The following is a 20,399-nucleotide window of genomic DNA, read 5'->3' on the forward strand; positions in this document are numbered from 1 at the left end:
TCAGTTTTAACTGTTTTGGTTTTGTCCAGTGAGGAAATGAACTTCTATTGAGGGCATGGAGCTCACTGCCTCTGCTATCAATGCAGACACTGGACCAGTTATATGAACATGTTCTGCAATTTGTCAGACATGTAAATTAGTGGGTCCCACCTATGAACCTACAGATCCGGAAGCTCTAGTGGCGGGAGCAGTGCGATCTGTGGTTTAACCAGCCCTCCAGGTGACCCTGATGCAGGATAAATTTGAGAACCACTCTCCTCCATGGGAACACGCATGCACTCAGCACCTAATCTGTTTATCTGGAAAGTTATATGTGTAGGTACACAGCCAGCCACCCGGCGTTCCAGCTTGAGAATGCAGTTTTATCTTTTTGGAGGCAAAATTCAAATTTCATTTGTTTATTTGATAAATGAAATAGCTTATTTTAAGAGACCAGCCCAAGAGTAAATTTCTTTTTTTTTAACAGCAGGGAGCTCAAAACACACCTGGTCACAATTTCAGTTTCTCAGTGGCAATGTTGAGTGCACAGCCTGGCTCCACGAGCAGGAACAAATCAAGACCACTGCAATTTTTGCCAACTGCTCATCAGAGGTGTTCCAGGTACAACTCAGGCAAGGTGTGGGCGGGGTCTGATGAGGCATGGGCGGGGCCTGGGCGGGGCTTGTCTGGCCCAGCCTCCCTCTGCACCCGGCCAAAACTGCCATTCCCCAGCAGCCAATCAGCACCTAGCACGGGCCACTGCCCGCCATGCCGTTAGTTCGGTGCCACGTGCAGAGCAGTTTACTCCTTGAAGTCAGTGTCCATCCGCCCTGAAAAAAGAGGACCCTTCTATTTCCACTGGCCCCCCAGGCCCTTCAATCGCCCAGAGTGGACAGCGAGGTAAGAGCGAACCCAGCGGCTCTGCGCGGTCGAGAGGCACAAGAATCCATTTGGGCCGGCATCGTGGCTCAAAGTCCCAAGTCCCGGCGCGGAGGAATCTGGTGTGAGAAAACCGTTGGCAGCGCCGCGTAACTGTTAGTGTGGTCCGGGCGTCCGCTAGCTTGGGGAGGTTGTGAGTGCGTAGCTGTGGACCAGCGCCGGCACGGTTGTTACCCTCGGGCTCCGGCCTGCGGGCCTGGTGAGGCTGCGGCCCTGCGGCGGGGCGTCCTCCACCGCGGTCGTTTAGCCTGTGCTGAGTGCTGTATCGCTCTGCAGTCAGTGGGCATGGGTGGGGGCGGGGAAGAGAGCGGGATCGGGAGAAGGACTGGGGACCGTGGCGGGCAGCCTTGGGGCGCGGGAGGATCTGCTGCATGTTTGGGGTGGACACTAGTGTCTTTGCCCCTGGGGTGGATGTCCACTTGACCTGGATGTCCTTTGTAGCTGGTGTGGTGCCTTTGAGCACCAGCTGGGTTTCTCACCTCCAGGTGATGGATGGGAGTGGCTTGTGGTCCAGCCTGGGGCATGTTGAAGTGGGGAGTATACAGCTGAGTCCAGCTCGTAGCAGTGCACTCGGGTATGGGGTCGACCCGCGGGGTCTGGCTTTGACGCTGTGGGTAGCGCATTCCAGGGCCCTCGGGCTCAGTGATCATCAGAACCACCTGCAGCCTGGTGAACAGGGCTTCTCTTTTGGGGCTGGGAGTGGGACCCCCATTCCAATTTGCATTTCAATCGGGTGCTAGGTATTGCCAGTCCAGGAGCACGCTCTGAGAACTACTGCAGTAATTTTTTAAAAAATTCCTTATTGGGGTGGCAGTTCGGCTTATTACTAGGTTTTTACAACATATGCACACGGACTGCGAGGTTGCCAAGCTTTGGGCTTAGGTACAAAGGACTAGACTGATTAGCAGCCTTGTCTAGAGGAGCTCTTGAAATGTGTGTGTGAGAGGGAGGAGGAACTGCTTACCCATGAGATGTGGTAGTTGCTGTAATATATATGCAAACAGCTTGGTACAGGAAGGTGGACGAGATGGCCTTTGGGCCGATCCTTAAAGGATAAGCTGAATTCTTCCATTTCAGAGAGGAGAGTAAGATGCTTTAGCTAAGGATGTGTGTGCCCTGGGACAGAGTGCATCAAGGAATTTATCATAGCTGGTGCGTGGAGGAAAGTAGTGTTTGCTGGAGTCTAAAGCAGAGATCTCCAGATTTGATTCAGCTGACCATCAGTAAGAGACTTGGGCATATACGCCTGTGTGTTCTGTGCATGAGTTACGTATATATGCATACATGCTTCGCTGCTCAATCATGTCAGACTCTGAGACCCCATGGACTGTATGTAGCCCACCAGGTTCTTCTGCCCTAGGAATTATCCCGGCTAGAATACTGAAGTAGGTTGCCATTTCCTCCTCCAGGGGATTTTCCTGACTCAGGGATCAAACCCACGTCTCCTGGGGCTCCTGCATTGGCTGGCGAATTCTTCACCACTGAGCCACCTGGGGAGGCCCAAGTTATGTATGTATAGCAATTGTTATAATATACATATAGTAAATTCAGAATACTTTATAATGGCATTAAAAATTAGTTCTAATATTCTGGTTTCTCAGCAGATTATATTGTGTAACCTGCTTTGGAAATTGCTGATTAGATCATTAAAGTTTTTACAGGTATGTGAGCTAATGTATTTTTAGTCCTTTAGTGTATGATAAAGAGGTCTTTAAAAGTGTAGTGTCGTTAAATTTGTCTTTCTAGGAAGATTGCTATGGAACAAAAATGTTTAGAAGCTGAGAAAACTCAGAAAAGGCTTATCCTGACTTAAAGCAGAATGATTTAATTGTAAATAATCTGCCCCTCTTTAGAACCTTAGGTAGTCTCTCTGAATTGAATGTCAAATCCAAGCTCATTACCCTTCAGCCACAATGGGCGTCTTTTAGTCCTGCAGATGAGCCAAGCTCTCAACACATAGTCACGAGCTGTTCACTCTTGTCTGAAGAGTGGTCCCACCTAACCTTCCAATTCCTAGTCCTCCTGCATCTCACTTTAAATGTTAGCTTTGTCGCTGACAGACCTCTTCAGTATGTAAATTAGTTCCTGCTTTCCTCTTTGTAAGAACATTCTTCTTTGTTCCTCGTTAAACTTAAATGTTTATAGTTATGATTTTTTCTGCTAATTCCACAAGGGCTCACATGTGTTGAATGCTCATGGTATGCCAGGCACTTTGTGCTCTATGTGTGTTCGCATTGAGTTGTTCTCAGTTGATCTGTGTGGTATAGGTTGTTATTGACTATTTTACAAATAAAGGCGTGAATCACAGGTTATGTGATTTGCTCAAGGTCACTTATGTGAAGAAGAGCCAGTCTGGCTCTGATAATAACCTGATGATACTGCTTTCTGCCCTATAGTTGGGGGTGACTGGGTGGAGAACCTTTTATACATGATAATATATTTGATGCCTGACAGATCCTGGCTTACATTAGGTACTCATTTACAGGGTGCTGTTGAAAACAATGTGTGGAATTGTTGATCATGTGTGGTAGGAGCAGTAAAGGAGTAGTTTGGAGATGAATGACTGTTTCCTTAGAGACAGAGTGGATGCCACTCATCAAGAATGAAATTATGAGATATAAATGATGTGGTTTTGATTAAGCTGCATGCAACTGTGGGATGATCCAGGAAGATACAGTAGTGTATGTATAAGAATTATTTAAAGGGCCTGGCATAAAGTTTACCATAAGAGCCCTGTTTCATAGGTTACATATCTAGATGTGAAAGAACTATTCACCAATATCTTAAGTCTTTTTATAATTAATTCAGTTGAAAGATGACATACTACATGAAAATAAGTCTACTTCAGTGCTGCTGCCTAGCACAGGAGCCCTAAAGTTTGCTGAAGGTGGGGATATTGCCTTAAGAGGACAGGAAACTATGTGATTACCCAGGAGCTTATTTTAAAATCTTAATCAAATCAGTTTAAAGATAGCGTTGTAGAAACACTCAAATATAATTGCAAACATTGAGTATTGTCTTCATGATTATTTCTTCCTAAGAAAAAGGAAAATGACTGGGCGAGCCAGAGCGAGAGCAAGAGGAAGGGCTCGTGGTCAGGAGATGGTGCAGCATGTGGGCGCCTCTGCGGTGAGTGTGGCACTCTTGTCTCACTGCAGGGAGAGTCCTTGAGATACAAACTGGCTAAGCCTTCATCAGCTTAGGCAGTCAAATTAAATTTAAAAACTGTGTCCTGTGAAGGAGGTAGGAACTGAACAAGGAAAATCGTGTTCTATGTCATGTTCTAGGGTATTGGAACCTGGTTCTTAACTTCACTTGGTAACCCTTCTTGAAGAAATTTCTTCATAAGATATTTGATTGCTAATTTAGATCAGTTTGGTTGAATGCCTTAGATTTGTTTGACTAGTTATTTCCTCTGATGTCTTTGACCTCTTGACACAAAAAGAATGCTTTATTTGCATATAACTGCAGAGTCAGCAGCCTGGTTACATTCAGTCTCGACCTCAGCAGCCGCCTGCAGAGGGGGAATTAGTTGGCCGTGGACGACTGAGAGGAACAGTAGGAGCAACAGCGAAGTCTCAAGGTGAAGGGAGAGGGAAAGGGCTTCTTGTGTGTGTGTCCGTGCGCTTAGCAGTAGATGTGGAGCAGTTACCAAAACTCTGTTTAAAGGAAAAGGAGTCCCAGCCTCTCCCTCAGGCTGTGCAGCCTGCCACTGATTGCAGTGTTTCAGGATTTCTTTTCTTGGAAACAAAAAGAGCAAACACTAGAGCCCCACACGAGCTTTCACAAAGCAGGTAAATTCTAAACTGATTATAAATGTGCTTATTATGCATTAATCAAGTTAGAACATTCTCTTGGCTTCTTTAGTGGTTTTATCAAAGCTGTACCAACTTTAGTGTTTGTAACTTTGACTTAGAAAATATATTTTCACATGTGTGGTATTGGTTCATCCTGTTTCTCAGATGCAGAAACTGAGGTCAAAGTTGTGACAGCCAGTAGAGTCAGAACGCCTGTTCTGACTCCAAAATTGTGCTTTTTCCCTGCATTGTTGCAAAAACTAATTTTTTGGATGCTTGGTATAAGATTCTAATACAGTTACTAAGTTTGGTTTTAGAATTGGAAAAAAAACAGACTCATATATATATACATAGAGAGTTAATGTAGTAACAATGGCTTTTAAAACCCTGGAATTGGCACGGGATATGGGCAATAAAAGTGTTGATGCAAATGGAAAACTTGAGAACAAAGCTGGTTCCTTGCTTTATGCCTTGCACCACAATATGACCAAATATTTAGTCATCACAGATGAAATCCATGAAATTTAGAAAACATGAATAAATCTAAGATGAACTTGAAGTACGAATTGAACTATGACAGATACTGTCAGTGTCAAGAGACAACTTGGAAACTTACTGAAATTAGAGAACAGCTCATCTTTCTGATACCCAGAGCAGTTTTAGGAATCTGTGATGGCAAAGTGGACAAAGGAAAGGGCAAATCATTGAAAAGTGCAAAGGGCAGTGAAAATGCTAAGCCTTACCATTAAGTTTAAATTAAACTGGAGCATTTTTTAATCTAGTTATCCTCCATTTTATTTTTTGCCAGTTTTGGCAATTTTAAAACTGGAACTGTGTTCCATGTAGGATTGTACTCACTTTTGGATGGCGTTTGTAATGTGTAGCAGCATTACACTTTTAGTAGCAGTTATGTTCATGGTAATTTATCCAGACACTGAATAAGTACATGATTGTGTAAGACTGTTAACTACATACAAGACCCCAAAACTGGAAAAACCTATTCGGTAAGGGTAAAACCTGCTGTACTTTAATAACAGTGGAGTACCATTTAGCCATTTTCAAGAATGTAAAAACTTGACTGAAATGAAAAATGAAAACAAGTTGTAAAACAGCTTTGTATTTTTAGTAAATATGTGGTCAGTTGCTAAGTCGTGTCTGACTCTTTCTGACCCCGTGGACTAAAGCCCACAGGCTCTTCTGTCGGCAGGATTTTTCAGGCAAGAATACTGGAGTGGGTTGCTGTTCCAGGGATTGAACCCGCTTTTCCTGCATTCCAGGCAGATTCTTTTATCACTGAGCCATTGGGGAAACCTCAGTGGGCTACATGATGTTTTAATTTTTAAGGTCCTTGATTACAATTCATTCATGGGAATTAATCTCCGACTCAATGGACATGGGTTTGGGTGGACTCCGGGAGTTGGTGGAGGACAGGGAGGACTGGCGTGCTGCGGTTCATGGGGTCGCAAAGAGTCGGACACGACTGAGCGACTGAACTGAACTGATCGAATCACTTTCCCTGAATGTCTCAATCTTTTTTTAAAAAATTACCCATTTAATCCAAAAAGTGAACAGAGATACAATCTGTTCTATTAGAATAAATATATCACGTTATAAATGTTTCTGATAATAGAAACATAAGGTTGCATGAGTTTCAAATATATAAGCCGAGTAAGAATTCTGTATCCAGCATTATAGCAGGATATATATCCTCCAACTAAATACCTTTAATGTGCTATATTTTTAAAATACCTTTTAAAATTGTCTGATCTGGCAAGATAGTTGGAAAATCTTCAGAGGCCAAAAATGACAAGAATAAATCCAGAGTGGGAATCAAGTGCTGAAACCAGTGACTCCATAAAAAACCTCCAGGTCACTTGCTTTTATTATATTTTCCCTAAACATTCTCTGTATTGATCTTCACTAATATATTTTTTTTAACAATGACTCATGAATTCCATGAAACTCAGTTCCCTACCTATATAAAGGTATATACTTTTAAAGATAAGGGCCATTGTGAGAATTCAGTGATACTCAGGGTAATGCAAAGCCCTGTTTTACTGTCTTTCCCTGCTCTTGTAAGTATTATATCTGAAAAATGCTTCTCACAGTAAGCATTCAAGTATCCACTGTGTTTTAGAAATTAAAATGACAGCCTTAACAGATTTATCACTAATGAGACATTAAGATCTTGAGTTTTCACTGATACGGTGACATGGGAGGACTCTTAAATAGACCAATAGCATGATTTGTGTTTTTAATAAATCATTCTGACAGCCTGCATGGAAGGGAAGCAAAGTTTCCAGTTGTATCCCTTTTTAAAAATATTTATTTATGTAATTAGAGGCTAATTACAATATTGTGGTGGTTTTTACCATACACTGACATGAATCAGCCCCCACGGGTGTGCATGTGTCCCCCTGTCCAAAACCCCTTCCCACCTCCTTCACATCCCATCCCTCTGGGTTGTCATGGTGCACCAACTTTGAGTGCCCTGATGCATGCCAACTTTGTATGCATCGAAGTTAGACTGGTCATCTGTTTCATATATGGTAATATACATGTTTCAATACTATTTTCTCAAATCATCCTACCCTCGCCTTCTCCCACAGAGTCCAAAAGTCTGTTCTTTACATCTGTCTCTTTTGCTGTCTTGCATATAGGGTTGTTGTTACCATCTTTCTAAATTCCGTATATATGTGTTAATATACTGTATTGGTGTTTTTCTTTCTGACTTACTTCACTGTGTAGTAGGCTCCAGTTTCATCCACCTCATTAGAACTTACTCAGATATATTCTTTTTTTATAGCTGAGTAATATTCCATTGTGTATATGTACCACAACTTTCTTATCCATTCGTCTACTGAGGACATCTAGGTTGCTTCCATGTCCTAGTTATTGTCAACAGTGCTGCAATGAACATTGAAGTACACATGTCTCTTTCAGTTCTGGTTTCCTCAGTGTGTATGCCCAGCAGTGGGATTGCTGGGTCATATGGCAGTTCTTTTTCCAGTTTTTTAAGGAATCTCCACAGTGTTCTCCATAGTGGCTGTACTAGTTTGCACTCCCACCAACAGTGTAAGAGGGTTCCCTTTTCTCCACCCTCTCCAGCATTTATTGTTTGTAAGCTTTTTCATAGCAGCCATTCTGACTGGCGTGAGATGGTACCTCATTGTGGTTTTGATTTGCATTTCTCTGATAATGAGTGATGTTGAGCATCTTTTCATGTGTTTGTTAGCCATCTGTCTTGTTTGGAGAAATGTCTGTTTAGTTCTTTGGCCCATTTTATGATTGGGTCATTTATTTTTCCGGTATTTTGCTGCATAAACTGCTTGTATATTTTGGAGATTAATTCTTTGTCAGTTGTTTCATTTCCTATTATTTTCTTCCATTCTAAAGGCTGCCTTTTCACCTTGCTTATAGTTTCCTTCATTGTGAAAAAGCTTTTAATTTACTTAGTTCCCACTTGTTTATTTTTGCTTTTATTTCCATTACTCTGGGAGGTGGGTCATAGAGGATCCTGCTGTGGTTTATATCAGAGAGTGTTCTGCCTCTGTTCTCCTCTAGTTTTATAGTTTCTGGTCTTACATTTAGATCTTTAATCCATTTTGAGTTTATTTTTGTCTATGGTGTTAGAAAGTGTTCCAGTTTCATTCTTTTACAGGTGGTTGACCAGTTTTCCCAGCACCAGTTGTTAAAGAGATAGTCTTTTTTCCATTGTATATTTTTGCCTCCTTTGTCAAAGATAAGGTGTCCATAGGTGTGTGGATTCACCTCTGGACTTTGTTTTGTTCCACCGATCTATGTTTCTGTCTTTGTGCCAGTACCACACTGTCTTGGTGGCTGCAGCTTTGCAGTGTGGTCCGAAGTCAGGCAGGTTGATTCCTCCAGTTCCATTCTTCTTTCTCCAGTTGTATCCCTTTTAAAACATCTTTTAGATTGACAGTTAATCAAAGTTTGACTAAAGTATTAATAGTAGCAGTACTAAATGTGGAGAGGGGAGCAGACTTCATTATTGTTTATTTTCAGAAACTTGCAGTTAGGTTTTCATTTCCATAACTAACATTTTTTTCAAGAGAAACTCAAATTTTTCAGAGAAGAATTCAAATTAAGCATTTATGACCAGTTGTTGCTATCAGATTAGATTCAGTATACCTGATCTTTGTTAGTGTGGATGCCTTAAGCAGAAAGTCTTTAGTATAAAAAGTTCAGCAGGGGTTTACTCAGTGGCTGAGTCATGTCTGACTTCTGCAACCCCAGGAAGTGTAGCCTGCCAGCTTCCTCTGTCCGTATAATTTCCCAGGCAAGAATACTGGAGTGGGTTGCCATTTCCTTCTCCAGGGGATCTTGCTGATGCATCTCCTGCATTGGCAGGTGGATTCTTTACCACTGAACCACCAGGGAAGCTGCCAGATACTGAAAAATTTTTAAATGTAGAGACACAGACAGACACTAAGGAGGGTAGAGGGGGTGGGGCTGGGGGTGGGATAAGCTGAGATTGAGGTTGGCATGTATGTCCTACTGTGTATAGAACAGATAATGAGAAATGAGAACCTGCCATAGAGCACTGGGAACTCCGTGCTCCGTGGGGACAAGGAGGGGGTGTGTGTGCACATAGAGCGGATTCACTTTTCTGTACGGCAGAAACTAGCTCAGCGTTGTAAAGCAATTAAATTCCAATTAAAAAAAAAACTAAGGTAAAAAAGGCTTAAAAGTAGAGCCCCTGAAAATCTTGAGGCACAAGAACCAGCATATGTAGCAGTACTTCTAAAGTGCTTTATAAATGAAGTTCTTACTTAAAACTTACCACATTCCAGTAAAAATTTGTTATCATCAATTTTTCAGGTGTAGAAATTGAAGCTCATATTAAAATAACTTGTTTACAAGATATATCAGGAGCTGATATATTTTGTGTAAGCTACATTACTTCTCTTTGAGAAGCTGGCAATTCTAAGCTAATTTTAGCTTTTGTTATTAGAAGAGAACTGGTCTCTCTTATCTTTTTGTTCTCCCAAGTCCATGACTTCTGTCACTGAGACTTATGTTTTGCTCAGAATGTCTGCTTGGGCTCCCTCTTGCCATCACATCCAGATTTCAGGCAAGACTGGCAGCTAGGGGCGTGGAGAATATAAAAGCCAACTATTAATACCCTTAAGGTGCTTTACCAGAAGTTTCATCCAATAATTTCTGCAAAAGTCTCTTAGGCCATCCTTACATGCAAGGAAGGTAGAAATTTTAGTCTATTAGGTATGTGTGTGCACTCAGTCACTCAATTGTGTCCAACTCTTTGTGACCACATGTACTGTAGCCTACCAGGCTCCTCAGTTCAACGAATTTCCCAGGCAAGAATACTGGAGAGGTTGCCATTTCCTACTTCAGGGAACCTTTGCAGCTTAGGGATCAAACCCTTGCCTCCTGCATTGGCAGTTAGATTCTTTACCACTGTGCCACCTGGGAATCCCCTATTCGGTGTGTCACTTCCTAAATAAACTTTTAAAATAAGAAAGAAATATTGTTTATTGTGTAGTCAGTAGTCTCTGCTACACAAGGTAACATGCATGTTAACTGAAAGCTAGAATTTAACACTTGTCTATGTAGCTTGTATTCGTTCTTTGGTCCACATCATACTAGTTATATGAAGTGTACTTCATTATATATTTTATATAAATTAAAAGACTTAATAATTTGGATATTTTAACCACAGTTTTTGCAAGTAACCATGCACTGATAGTTAACCTACCCCAGTAGATGTGTATCATGGTCACAGGATATGCACAGGCTCATCCCATCCACTCTGCTGGTTTTTAAGGGAATTGGTGAGGAAATCGCATTTTAAACTTCAACATTTTCTAATTCAGGTAGCACATTTAAATTTTATAAACTGCCAATTCTTACAGCTATAATTACATCATAAAAGTTGTGAAAAATACTGATACTAAGGCCCTTAGGTGGTATTACACCTACAGACAGAAAAATAATTACCCATTCAGAATGCAAATTTATTTTCCTAAGTTCTTGGATCAGTCCAGTCATCTTGATCTTGTAAAGGTATATATGTCCTGTGAGGGAGCTGAGTTTGCCTTGGGTGGTGATAAGAATGGCTTCATGGAAGAGGTTCTAGCTGAGAAGTTACTTTTTTCTTTGGTTGGCAGATACCTAAAACATCCTGACAGGATTGTACACACTATCTTTAGCACCACAGTGGCCTTTGGATTCCATGCCTTAGTGTACTTTGGGAATTGCATTTGTCATGTTGCCTATTACTTAGATGTATTTTTTTCTTTGTTATTTTTTTTTTTTTAAAAAAGAACTCCAGATATCTGCTGGATTCCAGGAGTTATCATTAGCAGAGAGAGGAGGTCGTCGTAGAGACTTTCATGATCTTGGTGTGAATACAAGACAGAACCTAGATCATGTGAAAGAATCAAAAACAGGTAGGTTAATCATTAAGAATGAGTTTCATGAGATTACTTTTCAAGTACACAGGACAGTAAATTGAAGCACTTTCACTTAAGTATTTATTTGTATGATGAATTGCTCTGCTGAAAGAGCATGTTTGTTCAAAGACTTTGCATGAGTACTTTTTCCATTTTCCTCTCCTTTTTGGTTTTGAAATAGGTCATAGATGTTTTCAGCTGCACTGCAATGTTTTGATACATATCACATAGATCACTTTTCTCTTTTAAAACTTTTTGCTATAAAGATTTCATTGGTTCAGTTGTCAATTACTTTAGTCTAGGGATAATTCTTTTCTGAATGGGTGCTTCTAGTAATTTATGTAATTAGAATAGTAATCCCCAAAGTCAGATGTCTGAGAACTTGTGTTGTCTGCTGCTCTTAGCCCTTTGCTTACAGAACTGCATCTTCCTTGGCATGACAGTGAAGATTTCAAGGAAGCATAAACTTGATATATCATTAATTGAATGTGACTTAACTTTTACAGGTTCTTCAGGTATTATCGTAAGGCTAAGCACCAACCATTTCCGATTGACATCCCGTCCCCAATGGGCCTTATATCAGTATCACATTGACTATAATCCGTTGATGGAAGCCCGAAGACTCCGCTCAGCTCTTCTTTTTCAACATGAGGATTTAATTGGAAGGTGTCATGCTTTTGATGGAACGATATTATTTTTACCTAAAAGACTACAGCACAAGGTTATTTCAGTTGTTGGAATGGGGAGAGGGAAATGGGGATTTCCACCTCAAAGCCAAACTGCAACATTCTAGGGCAGCTTTAGAGAAACCCCAGTGGCTCCTGTCTGTTAGGATTTATAATGCCCCCAAAGGGTGTTTTGGCATAATTGTATCATTCTCAGATCTACCTGAGTGACTTAATCATTATAATCAAGTAGTAATAAGGCACTTAAAGTCATTTTCTCATACCCATTCTGTCACTTCTCATAGCCATTCTTTTCTTTTTTTTTAACTTTTCTAAATTTTCATGAGCTTGATCTTGATGGCTTAGATTGTTGCCTTATTCAACAGGCTTATGTGATTGGGCTTATTTTAACAAAAGTTTGGTTTTCCACCACTCTGGCTTCAGGTTACTGAAGTTTTTAGTCAGACTCGAAATGGAGAGCATGTGAGGATAACAATCACCCTGACAAATGAACTCCCACCTACGTCACCAACTTGTTTGCAGTTCTATAATATTATTTTCAGGAGGTATGTTAGTGTTTTTAACATTTTAATAAGAAATTTTAAACATAGAAGTTGAAAGGCATGTACAGTAAGTACTTGTATACTCAGTACCTAGATTTGACAATGATTGGTTAAGATCATTGGGTTACTCTTGAGTTTTAATCATTTTTAGGTGTGATATACTGATATAAATCTCATTTATTTGCTTTAAGCAAGTGTCACGTCTTTCACTTCCTTATTTGTGTTGAGATTAGATCTTTTAAATCCTATTTGAGCTTATATTAAGAACACACAGCCTCTCAGAGGTCTGTCACTAACCTTACATTCCTTCTCTCCCACAGTGGGTACCAATTCAGAAAACAGGGCAGGATTTAGGTCTATTCAGATTTACTTCTTCCATCATAGGACATATACTGCACGCTCTAGAATTTGCTTTCAGTGTGGATACTCTTTTTTTCCAAATCCAAAATTAGGACACATGTTTCATGAAGACTGACCTCTATCCCCCTGCTGAGTGGGAAGCAACCTGGATGAGACTGAAATTGGTATGAGAATAGTGAGACATAATACTGGGGTTTGTAATTTACCCTTTTAAGGTGGTCATAAGATATCTGCTACTGATTCATCTTGGTAGATATTTACTTGAGTTAAGGTAATAGGAGATTGACTTTTTTGTAAATGATGGGTTGGCAAACTTTTTTTTTTTTTGCAAAGGGCCAGATAGTAAACATTTTAGGTTTTGCAGGCCATATTTGTATCTCAACCATTCTACTTTGCTGTTGAAGCAGAAAAGCAGTCATTGAGCATATATGATCGTGGCTGTGTTCCAGTGATGGACACTTTACTGATGGACACTGAAACTGGAATTTCGTATAATTCATGCATCTTTATGCATTATTACAGTTTTGATTTTTTTCTAGACCTTTAAAAGCTGTTTAAAAAAAATAGCTCTTAGGCCATACAAAAACCAGCAGGTAGGCTGGATTTGGCCCACCTACAAGCCATAGTTTGCCAACCTCTGTTGTAAGCAATGTGCCATTCTAATTGTAGTATGGGATACTTATCAGTAGTCATTATTCTGACTTTTCAAATTCTAGGCTTTTGAAGATCATGAATTTGCAACAAATTGGACGGAATTACTATAACCCAAGTGACCCAATTGATATTCCAAATCATAGGTTTGTATAAATTGGGAAGTTTCTGTTTCATAGGTTTAATCACAGGCTTTGAAAGTGATGCTCTATTTTGAAATGATCAGATTTACTATGGCTGTTAGCGGTACCCATCACATTAAATGAACATTTAACTTGGTTTGAACAATAAAGGAGACATCCCAGAATACCTGGAGCTTTAAAGATCATATGATATTTACTTGTCACAGGGAAAAAGCATAGAGTTTTCCAACACAAAGTTTATATTTGCTCTTCAGTTGCTCAGTCATGTCTGACTCTTTGCAGCCCCATAGACTGCAGCATGCCAGGCTTCCTTGTCCATCACCAGCTCCTGGAGCTTACTCAAACTCATGTCCATTGAGTTGGTGATGCCATCCAACCATCTCATCTTCTGTCGTCCCCTTCTCCTGCCTTCAGTCTTTCCCAGCATCATGGTCTTTTCCAGTGAATCAGCTCTTCACATCAGGTGGCCAAAGTATTGGAGCTTCAGTTTCAGCTGAATATTCATTGTAAGGACTGATTTCGTTTAGGATTGACTGGTTTGATCTCCTTGCTGTCCAAGGGACTCAAGAGTCTTCTCCAACACCATAGTTCAAAAGCATCAGTTTTTCAGCGCTCAGCTTTCTTTATGGTCCATCTCTCACATCTCTACATGCTTACACATCCATACATACACATATTTGCTCTTAGGCAACAAAAGCTCATCACCTAATGATGATTGCTTCAAAAGTCACTGCAGTGTATCAGGATATACACTCAGATGGTTTAGGTTCATTTATAATAATTGTAGATATTTTCAATTAGATTTTTCAAGTTTTTAGATCAATATAAAAATTTAGTAAAGTTAGTGTATTAATTTAAAATGGAAATTATAATGTTATTATGAAATAACATTCATTATGGAGAGCTTAAAAAAGCTCAGTATTTATCTGGAAAAGATAAACTATAAAGGATAAAAATAAGTAAATTTGCTGAAAGACTTGTCCTCTTGGCCTAGCTAGCATAGGTGAAAGCAGCTGGTTATGCCCAGCACACTGGGACGGTCCTAAGCGTTGCTCTGTGGCCTTCACTCTCTTTGACAGGTTGGTGATTTGGCCTGGCTTCACCACTTCCATTCTTCAGTATGAAAACAACATCATGCTCTGCACTGATGTCAGTCACAAAGTCCTCCGAAGTGAAACCGTTTTAGATTTCATGTTCAACTTGTTTCATCAAATCGAAGAGCACAAATTTCAAGAACAAGTGTCTAAGGAACTGATTGGTTTAATTGTTCTCACCAAGTAAGATTTTCTAAGAATGCAAAATAATTTTACAAGTCTTAAGATGTTTTGGCTTTCTAGTCCTAAAATGTTAGTTGGAAAGTAGGGTTTAAGATTGAGAGGTGAGGGTAGCACAGAAATGGGAGGGAAACTTACAACCACTCTTAAGACTTAAAAGTTTTGGGGGAATATACTCATATGAAAAGGAGAAATACCAATTATTTCTATCCTTTTTGGTTATAATTTTATTTTCTAATATTAGTTACATCCCCATCCTTCTAGCATCAGTTCAGTTCAGTTTCTCAGTCGTGTCCAACTCTGTAACCCCATGGACAGCAGCACACCAGGCTTCACAGAAATTTTTTTCCCTGTTTCTATACTATTGCACATTACCAAATGATTGAAATTTTATTTTTTAGAAAGTGTATGTTGTCTAGTTTTTTCTTTTTAATAACATTTCTACGTGTTTTAATCAAATATTGACAAATCTCAACTGGTCATAGGTATAATAACAAAACATACAGAGTAGATGATATTGACTGGGACCAGAATCCAAAGAGTACGTTTAAGAAAGCAGATGGCTCTGAAGTCAGCTTCTTAGAGTACTACAGGAAGGTAAGACATTAATATTGATTTTTATCTTTTTAATGTGAATTGCTTAGACCTTAGGAGAAATCTGAAATACCGTCAGTAAAATTTTCTAATACCTAATGAATTTTCTAATACATATGGAACAAGTGGCTCTTAAAGCTGTATAGAAATATGTTTATCAAGCCAGTCACAGCATAGTTAGCTCATTAGCAAATGAGATGTGCTCTTTCCTGTTTCTTTTTCTGAAGTGGATTCGGGATTACCTTTGATCTTAATCATGTAGAGGACAAATAAGATAATAGATGATAAAAAATACAGCTTACCATACTGTCTCATTCTGTAACTAGCACTTTTTCAAAAACTTCATCTGGCAATGGTAGCTCAAGATCTTTGAACCCTTATCATCAGTTGTGGTAAATCTGCAAATGGGTTAACTCTTAACCTTTGTCTAACATGTTGACAGAATTCAGACAGACTTGTTTCGTGGAGGTTAGATAGTAAGTTCAGTGGTTGATCTTCCAGCACCAGTTTGTAAAAGATGATTCTAGCTTTTGGCACAGTGATCACTAAATTGAAAAAGACACCAGAGACAAATAATATTAAGTTTGTACAAAAGTAATTGTGGCTTTGGACCATGAATTTCAAGTCATCATCAGTTCAGTTCAGTTCAGTTGCTCAGTTGTGTCCAACTCTCTGTGACCCCGTTGACTGCCACACGCCAGGCTTTCCAGTCCATCACCAACTCCTGGAGCTTGCTGAAACTCGTATCCGTCAAGTCAGTGATGCCATCCAACCATCTCATCCTCTGTCGTCCCCTTCTCCTCCTGCCTTCAATCTTTCCCAGCAACAGGGTCTTTTCTAGTGAGTCAGTTCTTTGCATCAGGTGGCCAGAGTACTGGAACTTCAACGTTAGTCCTTCCAATGAATGTCCAGGACTGATCTCCGTTAGGATGGACTGGTTGGATCTCCTTGCAGTCCAAGGGACTCTCACGAGTCTTCTCCAACACCACAGTTCAAAAGCATTAATTCTTTGGCACTCAACTTTGTTTATGGTCCATATCTCACATCTATACATGACTATTGGAAAAACCATAGCTTTGACTGAACATACCTTTGTCAGTAAAGTAATGTCTCTGCTTTTTAATATGCTGTCTAAATTTGTTATAGCTTTTCTTCCAAGGAGCAAGTGCCTTTTAATTTCATGGCTGCAGTCACCCATCTGCAGTGATTTTGGAGCCCAAGAAAATAAAGTCTGTCAGTGTTTCCATTGTTTCCCCATCTCTTTGCAATGAAGTGATGGAACTGGATGCCATGATCTTTGTTTTTTGAATGTTGAGTTTTAAGCCAACTTTTTCACTCTCCTCTTTTCATTTTCATCAAGAGGCTCTTTAGTTTCCTCTTTGCTTTCTGACATAAGGGTGGTGTCACCTGCATATCTGAGCTTATTGGTACTTCTCGTGACAATCTTGATTCCAGCTTATGCTTCATCTAGCCCAGCATTTCACATGATGTACTCTGCATATAAGTTAAATAAGCATGGTGACAAGATACAGCCTTGACATACTCCTTTCCCAATTTGGAACCAGTCTGTTGTTCTATGTCCAGTTCTAACCGTTGTTTCTTGACCTGCATATGGATTTCTCAGGAGGCAGGTCAGGTGGTCTGGTATTCCCCTCTCTTGAAGAATTTTCCAGTTTGTTTGTGAGCCACACAAAGGCTTTAGTGTCAGTGAAGCGGAAGTAGATGTTTTTCTGGAATTCTCTTGCTTTTTCTATGATCCAGTGGATGGTGTCTGTTTGATCTCTGGTTCCTCTACCTTTTCTAAATCCAGCTTGTACATCTGAAAGTTCTTGGTTCACGTACTATTGAAACCTAACTTGTAGAATTTTGAGCCTTTGCTAACATGGAAGATGAGTGCAATTTTGCGGTAGTTTGAACATTCTTTGGCGTAGCCTTTCTTTGGGATTGAAATGAAAACCGACCTCCAGTCCCTGTGGCCAGTGCTGAGTTTTCCAAATTTGCTGGCATTTTGAGTGTAGCACTTTAACAGTATCATCTTTTAGGATTTGAAATAGCTCAGCTGGAATTACATCACCTCCACTAGCTTTGTTCGTAGTGATGGGTCCTCAGGCCCATTTGACTCTGGACTCCAGGATATCTTGATCTCAGTGAGTGATCACACCATCGTGGTTATCTGGGTCATTAAGATCTTTTTTGTATAGTTCTTCTGTGTATTCTTGCCACCTCTTTTTAATATCTTCTGCTTCTGTTAGGTCCATACCGTTTCTGTCCTTTATTTTGCCCATCTTTGCATGAAATGTTCCCTTGGTATCTCTGATTTTCTTGAAGAGATCTCTAGTCTTTAATAACTAGGCTCCAACACACCTTTATTAACCAAAATAGGGAGCATTCCAATCAGCACATTTTTGCCAATGAGAAATAAGTTTGTTTATTACTATAGTGTAAAAATCTGTGCTTCGGAAGATGAACTCTTGGAAAGCATTTTCTGCCTTCTGCTGGTTGTGGAAGCATTTTGCCTATAGAAAGTTGTCAAGATGCTTGAAAAAGTGGTAGTCAGTTGGCACGAGGTCAGGTGAATATAGCGGATGAACCAAAACCTTGTAGCCCAGTTGTTTGACCTTGTGAAGCGTTGATTATATGATGTGAGGTTAGGCATTGTCGTGGAGAAGCGGGCCCGTTCTGTTGACTAACACTGGCTGCAGACTTGCAGTTTTCGGTGCATCTCAGCAATTTGCTGAGCGTACCTTTCATATGTAATGTTTCCACTGGGATTCAGAAAACTGTAGTGGATCAAAAGAGCATCAGACGACCAGAAAAAGGTGTTTTTTGGCGCAAGTTTGTCTTTGGGAAGTGCTCTGGAGCTGCTTCTCGGTCTAAGCACTGAGCTGGTTGTCGCCAGTTGTATAAAATCCACTTTCGATCTTGTTGCATAGAATGATAGAAGACAATTCAAAACTACTCTTTGGTTTGCAGCCGGCTTGGGAGGCACCCGTTGATGGAGCTTTTCCGCCTTTCCAGTTTGCTTCCAATGTAGAATGACCATAGAATGGTCGACGTTGAGTTCTTCAGCAGCGTCTGGCGTGACTGTAAGAGGATCAGGTTCAGTGATGCTCTCAGTTGGTCATGTCAATTTCCGATGCCCGGCCACTGCTCTCATCTTCAAGTCTCTTGGGTCTTTTGTACAACTTCTGCAGTGTACATTTGTCAACAGTTCCTGGGCCAAATGTATTGTTAATGTTGTAACTTGTCTCTGCTGCTTTATGATCCATTTTGAACTAAAAAAAATTTTGCTTGAATTTGCTTTTTTGTGTAACATTTCTATAGTCTAAACTAAATATAAGCAGCAAGTAATAAGTCATTAGCAAAAAAACATAAAGCAAGAAATGTACATTGGAATGATGTATAACTACATTTATTTAAGAATGTATTCCAATATCAAATGGCAAAGTTCAACAGTGTAAAACTGCAACTACTTTTTTTTTTTTTTTTTCCCTCATCATTGCTTTAATGATGAATGTCTAGAAGCTATTTCTTGATTCTGATTGCAAACATTGTTTGTTGTGAAAAAACTATTCTGTCCCAAAGAATTTTCTCTTTCATCAAACTTTTTGGATCGTGACAGCTGAACGTTTTCATGTGTACTCTTTCCTTTTTTTTTTTTTTTTTTTTTTTTTTTTTCACTGGCAACAACAATAATACTAAGATACCAGCAAAGTGAAGGCTGTAATACCAGGAGCTGTAAAACATGAGTGAAGGTTTTACAGAAAGAAGGACAAATGGCACAACTGTGTAACTTATTGCTATCTGAGTTGCTATCCATGTTATAACATCATACAAAAATTTCAGCTGGGGAGGTTCGATGAAATAATGTCTAAAGTTATTTCTCACAGCTCGGGCCACCAGCGTCATCAGCACTCTGGTGAGAAAGGTCAGGTAATAGCCCGGGTACACCCCATGCCAGATGGCAGAGAGGAAGAAGGTCTGGGTGGTGGGACTCAAGGAGGCACGCTCGTAACACACCCTTTTGAGCCAAAGAGCTGTCTGAATATTCCAATTATCGAGAAACATCTTGAAACTTGTTGACATCTCTATTTGCTTGATCCTCAGATTGGAAATCAGGTCCCAATGGGCGGCTCCATTTTTGTCATAACCTCTGAATCCAAAGCCCGCTGCATTGTTGATGGCGTCGGCTAACGTCCATGCAAAATAGTACTTGGGTCTGGCAGCCAAAAGAGAGACGTAGAGATAGATCACCTTTGTCGGCCATGAAGCTGTGGCCTGAAAATGTTCATCAATGTTGTACTCCACGGGTAACATCTTAGAGATGGTCAAGTGGAACAGTAAGGAAAGTCCACAGACTAAGAGTTTCTGAATAACTGCGACATTTGGTGATGGCTCTGTCCTTTCGTAATTACCCAGAAGATCACTAGTTTGGCTTATGAAATTCATGATGGGATGTTTCGGACGGATGAAGAGCTGACTCCGTCACAGAGGGGGTTAGCGGTCAGGCGCATGCCCAGTCTTTTGGAGTATTTAAGTTACAACTGTAACTTCATGGGTATCCTGGCAGGCCCACTCTGCTCTTACAAAGACTACATCACTTTCATCGAAGGCAGATCATACCATATGACGCAGTCAGGTGAAAATGGGAAAGAAGAGATACAGTGCAACTACTTTTGCACCAACCTAATAGTAAGAAAGAACAGCTGCTGACTAGAAGAAAATAAAATGTTTCTATAGGAAGGTATCAAACATTGTTGTAGTGGTCAGAGATGAGCAGATCTGCCTCCTAAATCCTTAGAAGTCACTTCCCATTTGATGTGCTGTCAGAAGTGCAGGAAAACACATCAATTAAAATTTAAAGCTTGTCTTTGAAGTGCTAAAATTTATATAACTTTTTTTCTACTTTCTGTAGATTATTTCTTTTTTCTAAAAAGTAGAATAAATGAACTATTATGTATATATATATATGTATATTTTATGTCAAAAGTATTCATCTG

The 20,399-nt window shown here is 40.1% G+C and overlaps 1 protein-coding gene and 1 pseudogene across 2 annotated transcripts in view; one reads left to right on the plus strand and one right to left on the minus strand.

The window, feature by feature from the left end:
* The first annotated feature begins 2,368 nt into the window (after positions 1 to 2,368).
* PIWIL1 (piwi like RNA-mediated gene silencing 1) overlaps positions 2,369 to 20,399 on the plus strand; it is a 35,331-nt gene continuing 17,300 nt past the window's right edge. Inside the window, exons 1-10 of one of the 2 annotated variants that reach the window (XM_043902105.1) lie at positions 2,369 to 2,427; positions 2,523 to 2,579; positions 3,960 to 4,047; positions 4,390 to 4,501; positions 11,021 to 11,146; positions 11,656 to 11,870; positions 12,259 to 12,380; positions 13,454 to 13,534; positions 14,611 to 14,808; positions 15,291 to 15,402. In XM_043902105.1, the coding sequence (XP_043758040.1) occupies positions 3,970 to 4,047; positions 4,390 to 4,501; positions 11,021 to 11,146; positions 11,656 to 11,870; positions 12,259 to 12,380; positions 13,454 to 13,534; positions 14,611 to 14,808; positions 15,291 to 15,402 (1,044 nt within the window). In that variant the 5' untranslated portion in view covers positions 2,369 to 2,427; positions 2,523 to 2,579; positions 3,960 to 3,969. Of the gene's footprint in view, positions 2,428 to 2,519; positions 2,580 to 3,959; positions 4,048 to 4,389; positions 4,502 to 11,020; positions 11,147 to 11,655; positions 11,871 to 12,258; positions 12,381 to 13,453; positions 13,535 to 14,610; positions 14,809 to 15,290; positions 15,403 to 20,399 lie in introns of both variants that reach the window. The other variant, XM_043902107.1, reaches the window with a different exon arrangement.
* LOC122694009 lies at positions 18,889 to 19,863 on the minus strand (annotated as a pseudogene).

Source organism: Cervus elaphus, chromosome 5, assembly GCF_910594005.1.
Source record: "Cervus elaphus chromosome 5, mCerEla1.1, whole genome shotgun sequence".
Lineage (NCBI taxonomy): Eukaryota > Metazoa > Chordata > Mammalia > Artiodactyla > Cervidae > Cervus > Cervus elaphus.